Source organism: Dendrobates tinctorius, unplaced genomic scaffold (assembly GCF_039654945.1).
Source record: "Dendrobates tinctorius isolate UK_male_01 unplaced genomic scaffold, ASM3965494v1 ptg000114l, whole genome shotgun sequence".
Classification (NCBI taxonomy): Eukaryota; Metazoa; Chordata; class Amphibia; order Anura; family Dendrobatidae; genus Dendrobates; species Dendrobates tinctorius.
Window position 1 is genome coordinate 11,689,064 of NW_027361782.1, and position 19,137 is coordinate 11,708,200.

The 19,137-nt window shown below is 44.6% G+C and overlaps 1 protein-coding gene across 2 annotated transcripts in view; it reads right to left on the bottom strand.

Moving 5' to 3' along the window:
• Positions 1-15,033: 15,033 nt before the first annotated feature.
• The window catches only part of ZDHHC9 (zDHHC palmitoyltransferase 9), a 71,461-nt gene continuing 67,357 nt past the window's right edge, over positions 15,034-19,137 (bottom strand). For both annotated transcript variants that reach the window (XM_073589866.1, XM_073589865.1), the window contains exon 10: positions 15,034-17,978. In XM_073589866.1, the coding sequence (XP_073445967.1) occupies positions 17,847-17,978 (132 nt within the window). In that variant the 3' untranslated portion in view covers positions 15,034-17,846. The remainder of the gene's footprint in view (positions 17,979-19,137) is intronic.

Genomic DNA, 19,137 nt, shown 5'->3' on the forward strand with positions numbered 1-19,137 from the left:
ATCAACATTAACAGAAATAAACACGTGAATTAGATCACTCTGTAATGACTCTATATAGGAGTTTCACTTTTTGTATTGAAGATCTGAAATAATTTAACTTAATGAAGCTCTAATTTTATGAGAAGAACCTGTGTGTATACAGTGGGTACGGAAAGTATTCAGACCCCTTTAAATTTTTCACTTTTCATTGCAGCCATTTGGTATAGTCAAAAAAGTTCATTTTTTTCTCATTAATGTATAGTCTGCACCTCATCTGGCATGAAAAAAATACAAATGTAGAAATTTTTGCAAATTTATTAAAAAAGAAAAACTGAAATATCAAATGATCATAAGTATTCAGAGCCATTGCTCAGACACCCATATTTAAGACACATGCTGTCAGTTTCCTTGTGATCCTCCTTGAGATGGTTCTACTCCTTCATTGGAGTCCAGCTGTGTTTTATTAAACTGATAGGACATGATTTGGAAAGGCACACACCTGTCTATATAAGACCTCACAGCTCACAGTGCATGTCAGACCAAATGAGAATCATGAGGTCAAAGGAACTGGCCAAGGAGCTCAGAGACAGAATTGTGGCAAGGCACACATCTGGCCAAGGCTACAAAGAATTTCTGCAGAATTCAAGGTTCCTAAGAGCACAGTGGCCTTCATAATCCTTAAATGGAAAAAGTTTGGGACCACTAGAAGTCTTCCTAGACCTGGCCAAACTGAGCAATCATGGGAGAAGAGCCTTGGTGAGAGAGGTAAAAAAAAGAACACCAAGATCCCTGTGGCTGAGCTCCACAGATGCAGTAAGGAGATAGAAGAAAGTTCCACAAAGTCAACTGCAGCCCTCCACCAGCTGGGCCTTTATGGCAGAGTGACCCGACGGAAGCCTCTACTTGGTACAAGACATGAAAGCCCGCATAGAGTGTGCTAAAAAACACATGAAGGACTCCCAGACTATGAGAAGATTCTCTGGTCTGATGAGACGAAGATACAACTTTCTGGTGATAATTCTAAGTGGATTGTGTGGAGAAAACCAGGCACTGCTCATCACCTGCCCAATACAATCCCATCCGTGAAACATGGTGGTGGCAGCATCATGCTATGGGGGTGTTTTTCAGCTGCAAGGACAGGATGACTGGTTGCAATTGAAGGAAACATGAATGCGGCAAAGTACAGATATATATCCTGGATGAAAACCTCTTCCAGAGTGCTCTGGATCTCAGACTTGGCCAATGGTTCACCTTTCAACAAGACAATGACCCTAAGCACACAGCTAAAATAACAAAGAAAACTCTGTGACCATTCTTGACTGGTCCAGCCAGTGCCCTGACCTAAACCCATTTGAGCATCGCTAGAGAGACCTAAAAATGGCTGTCCACCAAAGTTCACCCTCGAACCTGACGGAACTGGAGAGGATCTGCAAGGAAGAATGGCAGAGGATCACCAAATCCAGGTGTGAAAAACTTGTTGCTTCATTCCCAAGAAGACTCATGGCTGTACTAGCTCAAAAGGTTGCTTCTACTCAAAAGTGAGCAAAGGGTGTGAATACTTATGACCACGTGATATTTCAGTTTTTCTTTTTTAATAAATTTGCAAAAATTTCTACCTTTCTGGTTTTTTTTCCAGTCATGATGCGGTGCACAGTGTACATATAGAAAAAAAATTAACTTTTTTGAATTTAGCAAATGGCTGCAGTGAAACAAAGAGTGAAAAATTTAATGGGGTCTGAATACTTTCCGTACCCACTGTATATATACGTATACACGCACATCAATATACATACATATACCTCATACACACTTTAAAAAGAGAAAAAAAACAAGAAAAAAAATGCACAGCCTTTTTCTGAAAACTAAAGAGAAACCATGCACAATTCTTTTATTAGAATCCACTAAAATCATGTAACCAGTGTAGGTAACAATACCAGATGGTTTTATATTTGTGGACTATCTGGTATTGTTACCTACACTGGTTACATGATTTTCGCGGATTCTATTAAAGGGGATCTGTCACCCTATTTTTGGACTATCAGCTGCTGGCACCGACATCAGGGGCTTATCTACAGCATTCTGTAATGCTGTAGATAAGCACCTGATGTAACCTGAAAGATAAGAAAAACGAGTTAGATTATACTCACCCGGGTCCGGCTTTAGTTCGTGCGGTGTCGCGGTCCGGCGCCTCCCATCTTGTAGTGATGACATCCTCTTCCTCATCCTCGGTCGCGGCTCTGGCGCAGGCATACTTTTTCTGCCCTGTTGAGGGCAGAGTAAAGTACTGCAGTGCGCAGGCGCTGGACCTCTCTGACCTGGTCCGGTGCCTGCGCACTGCAGGACTCTGCTCTGCCCTCAACAGGGCAGAACAGTGCGCCTGAGCTGCGATGGAAAGCAAAGAAGTGGACATCACTACAAGATGGGAGGTGCCGGACTGCGACACCCGTCGGACCAAAACCGGACCCGGACCGCCCCTGGGTGAGTATAACTCATTTTTCTTATCTTTCAGGTTACATCGGGGGCTTATCAATAAAGCAAGGGACAATTTCTGTCAAAATTGAAACAATTCAAATCTCACCCAAAAAAATGTATATATATATATATGTAGGGTCGTAGGGCCGGACTGGGGGGTGGTCCCTCTCTTACCGCGCAGAGACGTAACAGAGACACGATGGAGGCAAGTGTCAGGTACAACAGGTCCAAGTTTATTCTCTTGCCGTCCGCCTGATGGCCTCCGAAGTACACGCACTTCAATTCACTTCACTTTACATCACTTCACTTATCGGCCCTCCGTTTCCAGGGCCGCTTCACGCACACCGTACTTTACACCGGGGACGTACATATACGCACCGTCCCCTCTTCACTCTTTGACGCTCCTGTCAGATCCGTCACTGTGGCCGCCTTAGGCCCGTAAACCAACAGTACTTTTACTGATCAGTCGTCTCTCCCAATACGGTATGCTTTACCTCGGTGCCTCGTCTATGCTATGGTACTTTTGTGTCGGGACCACCCCCCTGACTTTCTCTCTCCTCTGTCCCCCTGGTTTAGTTTTCCTCACAGTGCACAAACTGTCATAGTCCTCCTGTCACTGGAGCTCCCCCTGGGGACTGGAACTTTCTGGAACCCTCCTGTCAAATTTATATCATTCCCGCTTCCCTCTAACTCCACCCTGCATGACCAACGTTTCTTAAGCCCTAAGCTGATGTCAAGTCCCATGCTCACACTCCTCCCTGCCCTCTAATGGTCAACCCAAGGTACTGCACGTCCACTACACTTTCCTAGCTGTTTCCCCACTGTAATAACTGACACCTTTCTAAACTGTGCAAACCTTCCTTTCTCTATTCTGACAAGTCTGTCCTTCAGGTCACCTTCCCTACACTCCCCCTTCCTTTGTCTATTGTCATCCTCGACAATCGTAATCCCTGCCTTCGTCGTTCTGAAGCTTACCCTACCTTCTGTTGTTGGACCAGCTGTTGGGCCAAACCCACTACCTGCGGGGGCCGAACCAAACCAGGAGCACCATGCTCCGAGCAGCCTACTGCTACTCGCCAGCGCACACGCCACATGACGTCTTTCAAATTGGGTTGGATTCTCTTTCCGGCGTGTACCTTCCCCTACTCTCCCCTTCTGTCACCTTCCACTATCCGGTACGCCATGATCGAGGCCTTACACCTACCAGATCTTGTCGGCGTCCGCCTTCTTCCTTCTGGGGTGTCCGTGGTGTCAGGGACCTGACCTAGGACGACTGTCTTTCTCACGTCTTCCATCTCTTTGCCTTTCTTTTGGTTACACGTCATGGTCGGCGTCTCGGTCTCCCAGACCTTCTCAACACATAGACCCCTTTGGATCTCACATTTCCCTTTGGTCGCTCAGACCCTCTCTTACCCGGACCTGTGCATTTTCTTGTGCATATCATACATCAAAACAACTCTATAATATCACAAGTACCCCATTTTTTACATTTTTTTTTCTTTTTTCTATTGCTTGTTAAAACCAACATATAAATAACATAAACATAACAGATTTTCTCCTTCTCCCCCTTCCTTTAACATGGACACTTCCTCTATCCTTACATCCCCGCTTTTGTCAGGATTAACACACAAAAACTTCAATTTTTATATTAAACTTTTTTTTTTCATTAACTTGGATGCAAACTGTCCTTGTGATTTGCACAACGGTGCAATGAAATTTCGAAAGTTCAAGCCACCTCCTAGTGGCCGGCAGCAAGGGGCCCCACAGCCGTGGAGCTCCCGGGATGTAAGGAGTGTCCTGTGAGTTCTTTCTATGGGGGCTCGTGACCTTTGGACTCAGCAATCACAGCTACCGTGTAGTAGCCGCGGGGACAGTACTCTTTGTAGTACGACACCAAGTCCCCCTCGTGTAGAGCCCGGCCGTGATGAACAGAGGCCACATTAAGATAAACCTTCTGGCCGGTAGCCAGATCGCGTATGAACCCATACCCCTTGGGTATATTTGTATACACGAGCCGTCCCATAGATCATGTCACCACCATGCCAACCTCCCCCTTTGTATGAAGCAAGTTCCACACTTCCTGCTCTCTGGCTTTCTTCTTTTTCACCACTTCTGCGACCCAAACGGAGGGTCCGGTGTGAGCCCGGGAGTCCAGTGGTCGAGACTTAGCCAGGGACAAAAACAGGGCAGAGGCGGCTGGTGATGTCGACAGCCCAGCAGCCGCTGGGGCCGGGTGACAACCAGGGACAGCCATGTTCTCCGAAGACTGGGCCACAGGGCTTGACAAATAGGCCTCAGACGGCTCCAACACCGGCATAGCTGTGGCCGCGGGGTAGGCCGCACCTGGAACTTCAGACTGAGCCGGAGCAGCGGCCACTTTCAGAGATGAGGTCGCTATCAGCAGAGATACCACAACAGCGTCTTCTGGCGGCAGGCTCCGCACCGGCGACACCGGGCAGGATTGCTCGGGGTCGGGAGCGGAGGCCTCGCTTAGGCTAGGTTCACACTAGCGTTTATTCCACAAAGCACATGGCCCCGCTAAGCCCCGCCCCCTGCCCGCCCCATTTGGTCATCGCCGCCTACTATCGCACATGGACGCTTGCGATCTGCGCACCCTATCTTTAGCATAGGGTGCGCAGATCGTGCGCTGGCTGTGCACTAGTAGGATTTTGGCGTGCGCTGCGCACTTTTGAAGGTGCGACCGTGTGCGTCGAACGCAGCATGTTGCATTTCGGCGCGCTCGGCGCACCTTCAAAAATGCGCAGCGCACGCCAAAATCCTACTAGCGCACGGCCAGCACACGATCTGCGCACCCTATGCTAAAGATAGGGTGCGCAGATTGAAAGCGTCCATGTGCGATAGCAGGCAGCAATGACTGGATGGGGCAGGCAGGGAGCCGGCAGGGGGTGGGGCTTAGCGGCGCTGTGTGCTGCGTGGAATAAACGCTAGTGTGAAACTAGCCTTAGCTCCGTGTAGACGGTAGGACCTTCCCTGGTCAGGCTCTCAGTGGTACAAGATGCTGCGTGCTGCGGCTGCATGGTGGGGGCCGCCTGCGGAGCCACTGATGGGGCTGGGGGAACTCTTACCTTCCCCGGCACTGTGGCCTTCATCACGTTATTGTGCAGCTCCTCCTGCAGTCTCCACTCTTCACCCCGCAATCCGACGGGGCTAGCCTCCAGGCTCAGGAGCTCCGCGGGCAGGTTCCCTGCTGGTATCTTCAGTGGCCGCTCCCGCTGGCTCCGCAAAGGTTCCACTTCTCCGCTCAGCATCCAGCTTCCTGCCCGTGACTCTGAGGAAGACGTTTTCTGATGTGACTCGACCTCCCGGCACCACCGCCACTCCAGGCGCCCGATGCCCCGACATCCACAGCGCCGCATATCGTCCACTGGGAAGCACTCGAATGGCGCCAGACAGCCAAAATTTTCCTCTATGCCACTCCTTCTATGGGGTGGGGCATCAGCAGGCCTTTCCACCCACCTTTCAGGGTCCAGTATGTGGGGGCGTCGGCCTCCCGGTACATATCAGGGTCCAGTATGTGGGGGCGTTGGCCTCCTGGTACATATTGCTGTCCCCAGGGATACGTAGGAGGGGGCCCCATTCCATTGGGAACAACGGCAAACACCTAGATCTCTCCTCTGCGCTGAAGTAGGACCGCCATCTAGCTCCGGACCTGGTACTGCCCCGGATCCTCTGCTGGCAACGCAGATGCGCCACAGCGCTCCCAATTTGTAATCCACAGGTTGGTAATTTGTAATCCACAGGGGTTTATAATCCACACAATGCAGTCCAAGTCCGTGTCCATTCCTCAGAGGCAGGCCTGCCGCAGAAGATATTGTATTAGCGGCGTTGATCCTGCCGACTACGCCAAGTGTAGGGTCGTAGGGCCAGACTGGGGGGTGGTCCCTCTCTTACCATGCAGAGACATAACAGAGACACGATGGAGGCAAGTGTCGGGTACAACAGGTCCAAGTTTATTCTCTTGCCGTCCGCCTGACGGCCTCCGAAGTACACCGCACTTAAATTCACTTCACTTCACTTATCGGCCCTCCGTTTCCAGGGCCGCTTCACGCACACCGTACTTTACACCGGGGACGTACATATACGCACCGTCCCCTCTTCACTCTTCAACGCTCCTGTCAGACCCGTTACTGTGGCCGCCTTAGGCCCGTAAACCAACAGTACTTTTACTGATCAGTCGTCTCTCCCAATACGGTATGCTTTACCTCGGTGCCTCGTCTATGCTGCGGTACTTTTGTGTCAGGATCACCCCCCTGACTTTCTCTCTCCTCAGTCCCCCTGGTTTAGTTTTCCTCACAGTGCACAAACTGTCGTAGTCCTCCTGTCACTGGAGCTCCCCCTGGGGACAGGAACTTTCTGGAACCCTCCTGTCAAATTTATATCATTCCCGCTTCCCTCTAACTCCGCCCCCCATGACCAACGGTTTCTTAAGCCCTAAGCTGATGTCAAGTCCTATGCTCACACTCCTCCCTGCCCTCTAATAGTTAACCCAAGGTACTGCACGTCCACTACACTTTCCTAGCTGTTTCCCCACTGTAATAACTGACACCTGTCTAAACTGTGCAAACCTTTCTTTCTCTATTCTGACAAGTCCGTCCTACAGGTCACCTTCCCTACATATATATAAAACAATTGGTGGAATTAAAACGTAACTTTTAATATGTAAATTAAAAGGACTAAATAATTAATATGTGTCACCCAAATGTGATTTAAGATATCAATAAAAGATGCTAAGTTGGTGATTGAACTCTCAAAAGAAAGGAAACCACCTGAATGCATCAAACAGGATGTAAAATGTTACCTAATGGTACATAACAGGCAACAGATTATCCAAAGGATACAGCATTAATTAACAGATCAGCACACAATGCCGTAGCCAATTGCACACATATATTCATACCTAGACAAAGAAAAAAAACATAAATTTATGGTCACAAAAATGACAGTAGATGAGATATGAATAAAAAAGGAACAATCTCACCAGATTAAATGAAGGGCCGGGAGTCTCCAAGGATTCTCTGTATAATCACAGGAAGGTAGCGATGGGAAGACAATACTCTATCAAATCCCTAAAAGGCTAACCATTACACACATATTCACTCCCCATATCAGTATGAATGGTCATGCTCTGCTGGCGCTCCGGTCGTCCACCATTGATCAATTTCACTTCCGACCTGTGGAACGCATGCCAGCAAAAGTGAACGCCCACTAAGGCGCGAGCCCCGCCTCCAGTGATGTCCACACACGGACCGTACCAAAGAGGTAGGCCCAACTTCCGGTGACGTCCACCGACGGACCGCACAAGGAAGCTCTGCCCCACTTCCGGTGATGTCTACTAGCGGAGCTCACCAAGGAGATATGCCCCACTTCCGGTCAGCGAAACATGCGCCGACAAGTGTAGACTCCATGGCGCACTAAGATGTGCCCCACTTCTGGTGACATCCACCAGCGGAACACACCAAAAAGATGTGCCCCACATCCGGTCAGTGGAGCATGCGCTGCCAAAAGCAGCCTCTGGAGCGCACCAAAGAGATGTCCCACTTCCGGTGACGTCCACTCATGGAGCACACCAAAAAGATGTACCCTACTTATAATCAGAATATACGCTGACAATATAGCCTCATATGACTTCCAATACCGTCACCCTGTTAAGTGTACAGTATCATCAACACAAGTCGGAGGACAGTGGTCCATACACTATATATGGGAAGTCAAAAGGAGGGATTTATACATAATGCATGATGTAATATAGGGGATTAGAATTCCAGGGGGGGGGGGGGAAGAGAGTGTATGCACATAGGGACAATTAAGCAAATGGCAACAAGGAATATATGGATAATTATACACATATATATATATATGCAAATCCTGATATCAGGTTACAAAAAGAGATTCAGGCAAAATATCAATTTTATACGGTGGGTAATAAAGAAGGGAAGAAGGAAGGGGAAGGAATTCAAATAAAACAGCTTTAATTGATCTGGTCATTGAGGCCCTTAGGTGTAACCATATCTAAGTAGAAAATCCATTTGGCCTCATGTTGTAAAAGCAACTGATCCCAGTTGCCCCCTCTCTGAGGTTTAAATACCCTATCAATGGCAGTAAAGTTGAGGTGTGTAATTTGACCATCGTGTAGACCATGAATATGTCTTGAAATTGGAGTGTCCCTTTTATGTGTTACATCACCAATGTGCTCACTAATCCTCCTCCTAAATTCACGGATTGTTTTTCCCACATACTCGAGTCCACATTTGCAAGTAACTTTATAAATGACACCCTTAGTGCTACAATTCATAAAATGTTTGATGGAATAGCTTTTTCCAGTTACATTACTCACAAAACTCTTACCTACGCCAATGTGTTGGCAAGCAACACAATGGCCACATTTGTGGCAACCCACGACATCACTATGGAGCCATGTTTTGGTAACAGGAGTAGAAAAGTGACTATGCACAAGTCTGTCATTTAGAGACCGTGCTTTTTTTGTAAGTGATTTTAGGATTGTCACTTGAGACTTGAGGGATAGATTCCTGGATAGGGGTTATCCCAAAAACGTGTTAAAACAAGCTCACCGAGGAGCTAAGGATTGTATGCGATCTGAATTATTGAACCCCAATAATAAGAAATCTTTGGAGAATGATACCCTTAGATTCATCACCACATATGATAATAGTGCAATTCCTGCGAGGAACATCATTAAAAAACATTGGTCTGTCCTACAGATGGACAAGGACATTTCTCCCTATTTGAGTGACTATCCTAAAATCACTTACAAAAAAGCATGGTCTCTAAATGACAGACTTGTGCATAGTCACTTTTCTACTCCTGTTACCAAAACATGGCTCCATAGTGATGTCGTGGGTTACATAGTAACATAGTTATTAAGGTTGAAGGAAGACTTTAAGTCCATCTAGTTCAATCCATATCCTATCCTAACTTGCCACAAAGGTGGCCATTGTGTTGCTTGCCAACACATTGGCATAGGTAGGAGTTCTGTGAGTAATGTAACTGGAAAAAACTATTCCATCAAACATTTTATGAATTGTAGCACTAAGGGTGTCATTTATAAAGTTACTTGCAAATGTGGACTCGAGTATGTGGGAAAAACAATCCTTGAATTTAGGAGGAGGATTGGTGAGCACGTTGGTGATGTAACACATAAAAGGGACACTCCAATTTCAAGACATATTCATGGTCTACACGATGGTCAAATTACACACCTCAACTTTACTGCCATTGATAGGGTATTTAAACCTCAGAGAGGGGACAACTGGGATCAGTTGCTTTTACAACGTGAGGCCAAATGGATTTTCTACTTAGGTACGGTTACACCTAAGGGCCTCAATGACCAGATCATTTTTAGCTGTTTTATTTGAATTCCTTCCCCTTCCTTCTTCCGTTCTTTATTACCCACCGCATAAAATTGATATTTTGCCTGAATCTCTTTTTGTCACCTGATATCAGGATTTGCATATATATATACATATATATATATATATATATATATATATATATATATACATACACACACTCACTGGCCACTTTATTAGGTACACCATGCTAGTAACGGGTTGGACCCCCTTTTGCCTTCAGAACTGCCTCAATTCTTCGTGGCAGAGATTCAACAAGGTGCTGGAAGCATTCCTCAGAGATTTTGGACCATATTGACATGATGGCATCACACAGTTGGCGCAGATTTGTCGGCTGCACATCCCTGATGCGAATCTCCCGTTCCACCACATCCCAAAGATGCTCTATTGGATTGAGATCTGGTGACTGAGGAGGCCATTTGAGTACAGTGAACTCATTGTCATGTTCAAGAAACCAATCTGAGATGATTCGAGCTTTATGACATGGCGCATTATCCTGCTGAAAGTAGCCATCAGATGTTGGGTACATTGTGGTCATAAAGGGATGGACATGGTCAGCAACAATACTCAGGTAGGCTGTGGCGTTGCAACGATGCTCAATTGGTACCAAGGGGCCCAAAGAGTGCCAAGAAAAAATTCCCCACACCATGACACCACCACCACCAGCCTGAACCGTTGATACAAGGCAGGATGGATCCATGCTTTCATGTTGTTTACGCCAAATTCTGACCCTACCATCCGAATGTCGCAGCAGAAATCGAGACTCATCAGACCAGGCAACGTTTTTCCAATCTTCTACTGTCCAATTTCGATGAGCTTGTGCAAATTGTAGCCTCAGTTTCCTGTTCTTAGCTGAGAGGAGTGGTACCCAGTGTGGTCTTCTGCTGCTGTAGCCCATCTGCCTCAAAGTTCGACGCACTGTGCGTTCAGAGATGCTCTTCTGCCTACCTTGGTTGTAACGGGTGGCAATTTGAGTCACTGTTGCCTTTCTATCAGCTCGAACCAGTCTGCCCATTCTCCTCTGACCTCTGGCATCAACAAGGCATTTCCGGCCACAGAACTGCCGCTCACTGGATTTTTTTTCTTTTTCGGACCATTCTCTGTAAACCCTAGAGATGGTTGTGCGTGAAAATCCCAGTAGATCAGCAGTTTCTGAAATACTCAGACCAGCCCTTCTGGCACCAACAATCATGCCACGTTCAAAGGCACTCAAATCACCTTTCTTCCCCATACTGATGCTCGGTTTGAACTGCAGGAGATTGTCTTGACCATGTCTACATGCCTAAATGCACTGAGTTGCCGCCATGTGATTGGCTGATTAGAAATTAAGTCTTAACACACAGTTGGACAGGTGTACCTAATAAAGTGGCCAGTGAGTGTATATATATATATATATATATATATATATAATTATACATATATTCCTTGTTGCCATTTGCTTAATTGTCCCTATGTGCATACACTCTCTTCCCCCCCCCCCCCTGGAATTCTGATTCCCTATATTACATCATGCATTATGTATAAATCCCTCCTTTTGACTTTCCATATATAGTGTACGGACCACTGTCCTCCGACTTGTGTTGATGATACTGTACACTTAACAGGGTGACGGTATTGGAAGTCATATGAGGCTATATTGTCAGCGTATGTTCTGCTGATTATAAGTAGAGTACATCTTTTTGGTGTGCTCCGTGAGTGGACATCACCGGAAGTGGGGCATCTCTTTGGTGAGCTCCAGAGGCTGCATTTGGCAGCGCATGCTCCACTGACCGGATGTGGGGCACATCTTTTTGGTGTGCTCCGCTGGTGGATGTCACCAGAAGTGGGGCACATTTTCTTGATGCGCCATGGAGGCTACACTTGTCGGCACATGTTTCATTGACCGGAAGTGGGGCATATCTCCTTGGTGAGCTCCGCTAGTAGACATCACCGGAAGTGGGGCAGAGCTTTCTTGTGTGGTCCGTCGGTGGACGTCACCAGAAGAGGGGCATACCTCTTTGGTGCGCTCCGTGTGTGGACATCACTGGAGGCGGGGCTCGCGCCTTAGTGGGCGTTCACTTTTGCTGGCATGCGTTCCACAGGTCGGAAGTGAAATTGATCAATGGTGGACTACCGGAACGCCAGCAGAGCATGACCATTCATACTGATATGGGGAGTGAATGTGTGTTGCACATGAGGTAATTGATTGCGGCGACAGGTGATAATGATTCTGTGTTATCTCACATGAAGTGATAATACAAATATGCCCTTTTTCCTCCACTCTCTGCAGACAGCATTGAGAGTAGGAGGATTCATGTCTCTCGAGTTATAGCACTATGGCACTTTATAACAAGTTAGTCCCCGGAGGAGTTACTTGGATGAAACGCGTTGGGACATCCCCCTAAGGGAAAGTGCAGGGCATGTGCAATATAGGGTGAGCTGTGGACTGCCCTCGTCACGGCGGGAGTTTGGGGATCAGATAATGGTTAGCGTTTTAGGGATTTCACAGGGTATTGTCTTCCCATCGCTACCTTCCTGTGATTATACAGAGAATCCTTGGCGACTCAAGGCCCTTCCTTTAATCTGGTGAGATTGTTCCTTTTTTATTCATATCTCATCTATTGTCATTTTTGTGGCCATAAATTTATGTTTTTTTTTCTTTGTCTAGGTATGAATATATGTGTGCAATTGGCTACGGCATTGTGTGCTGATCTGTTAATCAATGCTGTATCCTTTGGATACTCTGTTGCCTGTTATATACCATTAGGTAACATTTTACATCCTGTTTGATGCATTCAGGTGGTTTCCTTTCTTTTGAGAGTTCAACCACCAACTTATCTTTTATCGATATCTTAAATCACATTTGGGTGCCACATATTATTTAGTCCTTTTAATTTACATATTAAATATTATCTACAGCATTACAGAATGCTGTAGATAAGCCCCTGATGGCGGTGCCGGCAGCTGAGAGTCCAAAAATGGGGTGACAGATTCCCTTTAAAAGTTAAGGTTTTTTTTTTACCTTACAAGTGGAGTTATTCCTCACTGGAGACAACCCTCTTTTTTTTCCTTGCTATTCTGACTACGCCCTAGACTGGGGCGATTCCGTGCAGAAGAGGTCCACGAACAAGGTGTACAGCATACCGGTGAGTTGACTTTCCTTTTCCCTCATTTTATGTACGGTTCTAGCACAATTTGCCCATGAAGAAGCCATAAACCTTTTTCTTCTCTTCTGTACTTGGAGACCTCACCCTGTCTTGTTCAGGCTGCTTATGTAACCAATACCCCAAAACAAGAATGGACAAAAGAGCAAATAATAGAAAATGATAATCAAATTTTATTAGTACATAATAACATATAGATAAAACAATTTGACTTAAAATGTAAGAACAAGGGAATTAGTGACAACCAAGTACCACATCCAAGCAGGCTGGTATACTTGATCAAAATTTTTTTTTATCCGGAAATAGTATTTAGACCCAAGAATATTTAGAATTGAGAGTCCTAAGGTTGGTCTTTGCCATTATATCTAAAGTATGGTTGGTCACATGACCTTAATATTTATCTAGACTTGGGTAATGTCCTGTAATAATGTAGTGGTTTTATAAATGTACACTTGTTATTAAGAAACCTCTCCTCATCTTTATGCACAAAAGTTTTTTTTTTTTTAAGTAGGTCTGTGTTGTGACCACTTTTTATTGCATTTGCACTTTATATGAGTATTATTAGAATTTTCAGTGGGGAGAGTGTGTTATGGATTCTAATATGTACCAATATGTTACATAGTTTTGAAGGAAGACCTTATGTCCATCTAGTTCAGCCTATTTTTAGTGCAGCTGTTCTGCATTGTTGATCCTGGGGAAGGCAAAAAAAAAAAAACCCCACAGAATAGAAGCCAATTTTCTCCATAGGGAAAAAAATTCCTTCCCCTAAGCTGGGTCAACCATCTACCTATAATATTCTGTTATTCATAACCTTCTATACTGTTACTCATAAGAAAAGCATCCATTCCTTTCTTAAATTCATTCAGTGAGTTGGCCATCACCACTTCCTCAGGAAGAGAATTCCAGAGCCTCAGTGCTCTTACCGTGAAGAACCCTCTTCTATTCTGGTGCAGAAATTGTCTTTCCTCCAAACAAAGAGAATGCCCCCTTGTTCTTGTCACAGTCCTTGGTACAAACAGTTCATTTAAGAGATCTCTGTATTGCCCTCTGATATACTTATACATATATATTAAGTCTCCCCTAAGTCTTCTCTTTAGTAAATAGACCTAATTTTGATAACCTTTCTGCGTATTGTAGTGAACCAACTCCATTTATCATTTTAGTAGCCCGCCTTTGAACCCTTTCAAGTTCAGTAATGTCTTTCTTGAGCACCGTCGTCCAAAATTGCACACAATACTCCAAGTGTGGTCTGACGAGTGATTTGTACAGAGGGAGAATTATGTTTTCATCTCGTGTCCCCAGACCTCTTCTAATGCATCCCATGACCCTATTTGCTTTGGTGGCAGCTGCCTGACACTGGGCACTCCAATTTAGCTTCTTATTAGCAAAGATGCCTAAGTCTTTTTCCATGTCTGATTTCCCCAGCAGTTTCCCATTTAGTAAGTAATTGTAGCATCTGTTTCTCCTTCCCATGTGCATAACCTTACACTTATCTGTGTTAAACCTCATTTGCCATTTTTCAGCCCAATTCTCCAATTTACTCAAATCTGTCTGTAGTTGCAAACTGTCCTCCTTTGTGTTAACTACCTTACATAGTTTTGTATCATCTGCAAATACTGATATTTTACTGTCTAAGCCATCCACTAGATCATTAATAAACATATTAAACAGTAGGGGGCCCAATACAGAACCCTGTGGTTACAATGATTTGGGCGTTTTCTTTGCCCCTTTCTCCACTCTACATGGGTCTATATACTATTTTTGGCTAAAAAAAAATTTTTGAACAAGTATACCAAGCCTGCTTGGATGTGGTACTTAGGTGTTGTCAATTACTTTGTCCTTACATTTTAAGTCAAATTGTTTTATCTATATGTTATTATATACTAATAAAATTTGAATATCATTTTTCTATTATTTGCTCTTTTGTCCATTCTTGTTTTGGGGTATTCAGTAATTATGGATGAGCTTTGTTGATTAGCCTTTTTTGGGGATTATTTTACTTATGTAACCATCATCATCCATGTGAAGCCGCAGAATAATGGAGCCGCACACCTTTTTAGCCATTTCTTTATTCAGTCAATAAAATAGCTTTTTGCTGTTATCGTACGATCGGATCATTGGATTCCGGATTGCGGCCAGTAGCAGTTTTTGCACAGGGTGAATATTACATATGGACGTGTATAGTCTTACAAAGCCCTTATCCTTTCAGGTCATGACGCAGTGAACGGTTGGAGATGGCACAGCGGAAAGTGTAATCAATGATGGCGCCTCACACCCCTCCATCTCCCCAAAAGATGCAGGAGGGAACCCTGAACATAAGTGCTCCATAAAGGTTCAAGATCAACTCATGGAACAAAATACCTGAGAGAAGGAACAAAAACCAACCCTTCACACTAGCATGAATAGAGTCTCGCGGGCCGGGGATCATAACATAGATTATACCGGCATTGGATGCATACAACACAATAAATGGCAATACCATGAAGATTTAACACATTGGTGGATGTCAGGAGGAGGGGCGGTCCTCCTGCTGTCTCTAATGGGCAGGATAGGGGACTAGAAAGCAGATTTTCCTTTATATCAGCCATAGACACACAGATCTGAGATAAGGACACATCCACCTTTGAACTCCATCCAGATCCTTAGTGTATGCTATGTATTCTACTCCAGAGCTGCATTCACAGTTCTGCCGCTTCAAAGCAGAACCCTAAATACCTTTTAGTTCAATGTCTGGAACGAGTTAACTTCACACCAGGCTTCATACAGTGAGGAAAAGGGAAAGTTAAAGTGTGCGATCCCTATCTAGAAAAAATGTGAATTCAGCTCTGGAGTAAAAAAAAAATACATGTAACTCCGCTTATGCAATGTATGTACAGAAGACTAAACTGGTTATATGTAATGGTATAATGTTAAGATATGAACATTCCCCATACGGAGACTCCATCTTTAACGTTCCAATGACTTGTTGGAAGAGAACACTGACTAGTTTCTATAGCTGGCCAAACACGAGATATTATCTGCAGACCCTTGGCAGATGAGTCTATAGCCAGACCACTGAAGACGGAGGAACAATCCAGTATGAGAGCAGGCTCCCCCAGTGCTTGCAGATTAGAGTCAGTGGTCAGTCCACCCCGACGTATGGTACGAAGAGATGGAGAGTGGCATTGCTACAATGTTTCTACACACCGCGCTTATCACACTTTCTACAAGTGCATGAAATAAGCATAAATATGAATAAATGCGCCCTATGTTGCTGCAGTTAAGACACAGCACAAATTGACATGATGCCCTGGTCCTAAAGAGTACAGGACAGACCTGTCTGTAGATTTCAGGGGTGCACTGGACTTATCCAAAAGCCCCCAAAGTGCAGACTGGGGAAGGTGGCTCGAAAACACCCACATTTTTAATCTTTCCCAGCCATTAAAAAAATTGTGAAAAGACCCCTCCATACAGTCGTAACTGCATAAGAAAAACCAGCAAGAGACTAATGTCCTGAACCCTAGGGACTACAAAAGCCGATTCTGGGGGCGTAATGTCATATATTCCACAGGTTTTCCTGGGATTTTATAGGATTTCCACAAATGAAAAGCCAAATCCAAGGATAAAACAAAAATATATAAAATAAAGAAATGCAAGTGAAATAATGAACGGATCCTTCACAAGCAGGATCGAGATGAGTGAGGTGAATCAGTGCCGTGATGTAGAGGAAAAAGCCACAGGCGTCCAGGCTGGGGCGGGGAAAGTCCAATATACATGGAGGTCACAGGGAGAACGACCGCCTTTCCCCAAATTAATCTCAGAGAGAGTTTTATTTTTGCAGTCAAGGAAAATCAATAGGCAAGAAACAAAACTTGGAAATACTCTTCAGGCGTCCATAAATGTTCTCTACTAGCGGTCCAGAGAAATTATTTAAATAAAAAAGGGAAAAGAAGATGAAGACAAAAAAAACACAAAAAAAAAAACAAATAAATAACTTAAAAAATTCTTCCATTATTCTACATTTTGTAAGGCCATAGAATACATTGTTAGTTCTGATTTTAATGGTCATCTTGAGGGCATTTTATAAGGTCTTCTGAAGAACAATATAGACGAATGGCAGCTCCTCTACGGGGCCCAAAACCATCATTCTGGTCATCGCTAGAACAATAACTCTACAGTTTGGAAATAAATGATCTGGAGAAGAATGACCTGACACCACGTGAACAAACATCTACGTCATGGCTGGTGAATGGAGTGGGGGATGGGCCCTGCGACTACAGGTGGAGCGACAGATGATCGGGGTCTTCAGAATCAGACAAGTCCGTGTCATCAGAACATGGTCACAAATCCTCCAGGAAGAAGTGCAGACAGAGTTTGGCTTTACCAGAAGCTTCATCCTTCCAGTCTTCGGCATGGCAAATTAAATAAAAAGCAATGCATATTTTTTTTTTTTTTTTTATAGATCAGGTGCCAATCACATGACACTTACTTGCCCCTATAGACGGTCCCGTTAATGTCCAGCCATATTGTCCACTATTCGTCCAGGGGGTGCATAATATGATTGTAGGAACAGTTTGAAGAACCAGCTCCCATGGAGGAGACCTGATGCTGGACTGTGGCTTTGCACCACGACGCGCACTTGCAGGTAATGTCATTGGCGTGTTTCACTAGCACCAGAAGTCTTTTTTATTGTTTTCTTTATTATTATTCCATAGAGCGCTTTTTCTTCCCAGACTAGTAAAGATGAATCTTCATCTCATGAGATATCACCTCCAGAATTAACACAAGTAAATACTAAAGAAAAATGGCGTAGGCGGCCAGCGGCTGCTTCCACGGATTTGTCACATTAATCTTCCTTCAGTGAGAGATTTCCTGGTACGTACATCTACTTCTCCTGATTGCAATCTGATTCTTTGGGGAACTGAATGGCCATTTCCAGGGCGTTGACATCTGTGTGCCCATCAGGTGCAACGGGCTTTACTGGAGAGTCACTGGGCATCAAAGGAACCGAGGAAACCTAAGAAGATAGGAGCCAAGACATCAGCCAATGTGCATGGTCTGCAGTATATACTGATACAGAGAAGGTTCCCAGGTTGTACCAGCTGTACCTGTATAATTATATACAGGAGAAGATGCCCAGGTTATACCAGCTGTACATATATATATATAGTTATATACAGAAGATACCCAGGTTATACCAGCTGTACATATACAGTACAATTATATACAGAAGAGACCCAGGTTATACCGGCCGTACATATATAATTATACACAGAAGTATGCCCCCGGAAGTGGCTTAAAGCGAAACATTCGTCAGGGTGAGGGGGGACATCACATCTACTCCTTCTTTCAGGTTAGCATTGCTTGCTTCCATGCGACATTTTGATTGTGCTGTTCATATTGTCTAACTATTGTATTTCATAGGTCTGTTACAACACTATATAGGATATAGCCTGTGGGAGTTTACAATTGGCAGATTTTTTCTGCTCATTGCTTTCAGACCTGTATCTGCACGTATCATGAGGACATAGCCATTTCTGCTCATGCATTTAGGAGGCTAGGCTTTTTTAATACACATAGGTGGGATATTACTCACTATATTATTTTGTTTATTGTATGGTCACTTGGCCTTAATCATTTTCTATATCCCACTTATATCCATTTTTTTTAGATTCCTATTCAGGGATGTATAGAATATTAGGTATAGTAATAGTAGTGGATTGGGGTTCCCTCTACTGGACATCCTGATATTATCTGTTGTAATCTTTTATACTTTGTGTTTTTCATACATTTTTTTTTAATATTGTAATTAAAGATTACTCTTTTAAGTTCACTAGATGGATCTCTTGCTTTGGCTAATTAGGATGCAAATCTGAAATTCGGTTCTATTATTAGTGATGAGCGACTATACTCGTTGCTCGGGTTTTGACGGGCATGCTCGGGTGATCGCCAAGTATTTTGGCGTGCTCGGAGATTTCGTTTTCATCATATCAGCTGCAAGATTTGCGGCTGCTGGACAGGCTGAATACATGTCGGAATTCCCTACATGTATTCAGCCTGTCCAGCAGTCACAAACATTGCACATGAGACAACGAAATCTAAATATCCAAGCACGCCAAAATACTCGGAGGACACCCCGAGCATGCTCGGAAAAACCCGAGCAACGAGTATAGTCG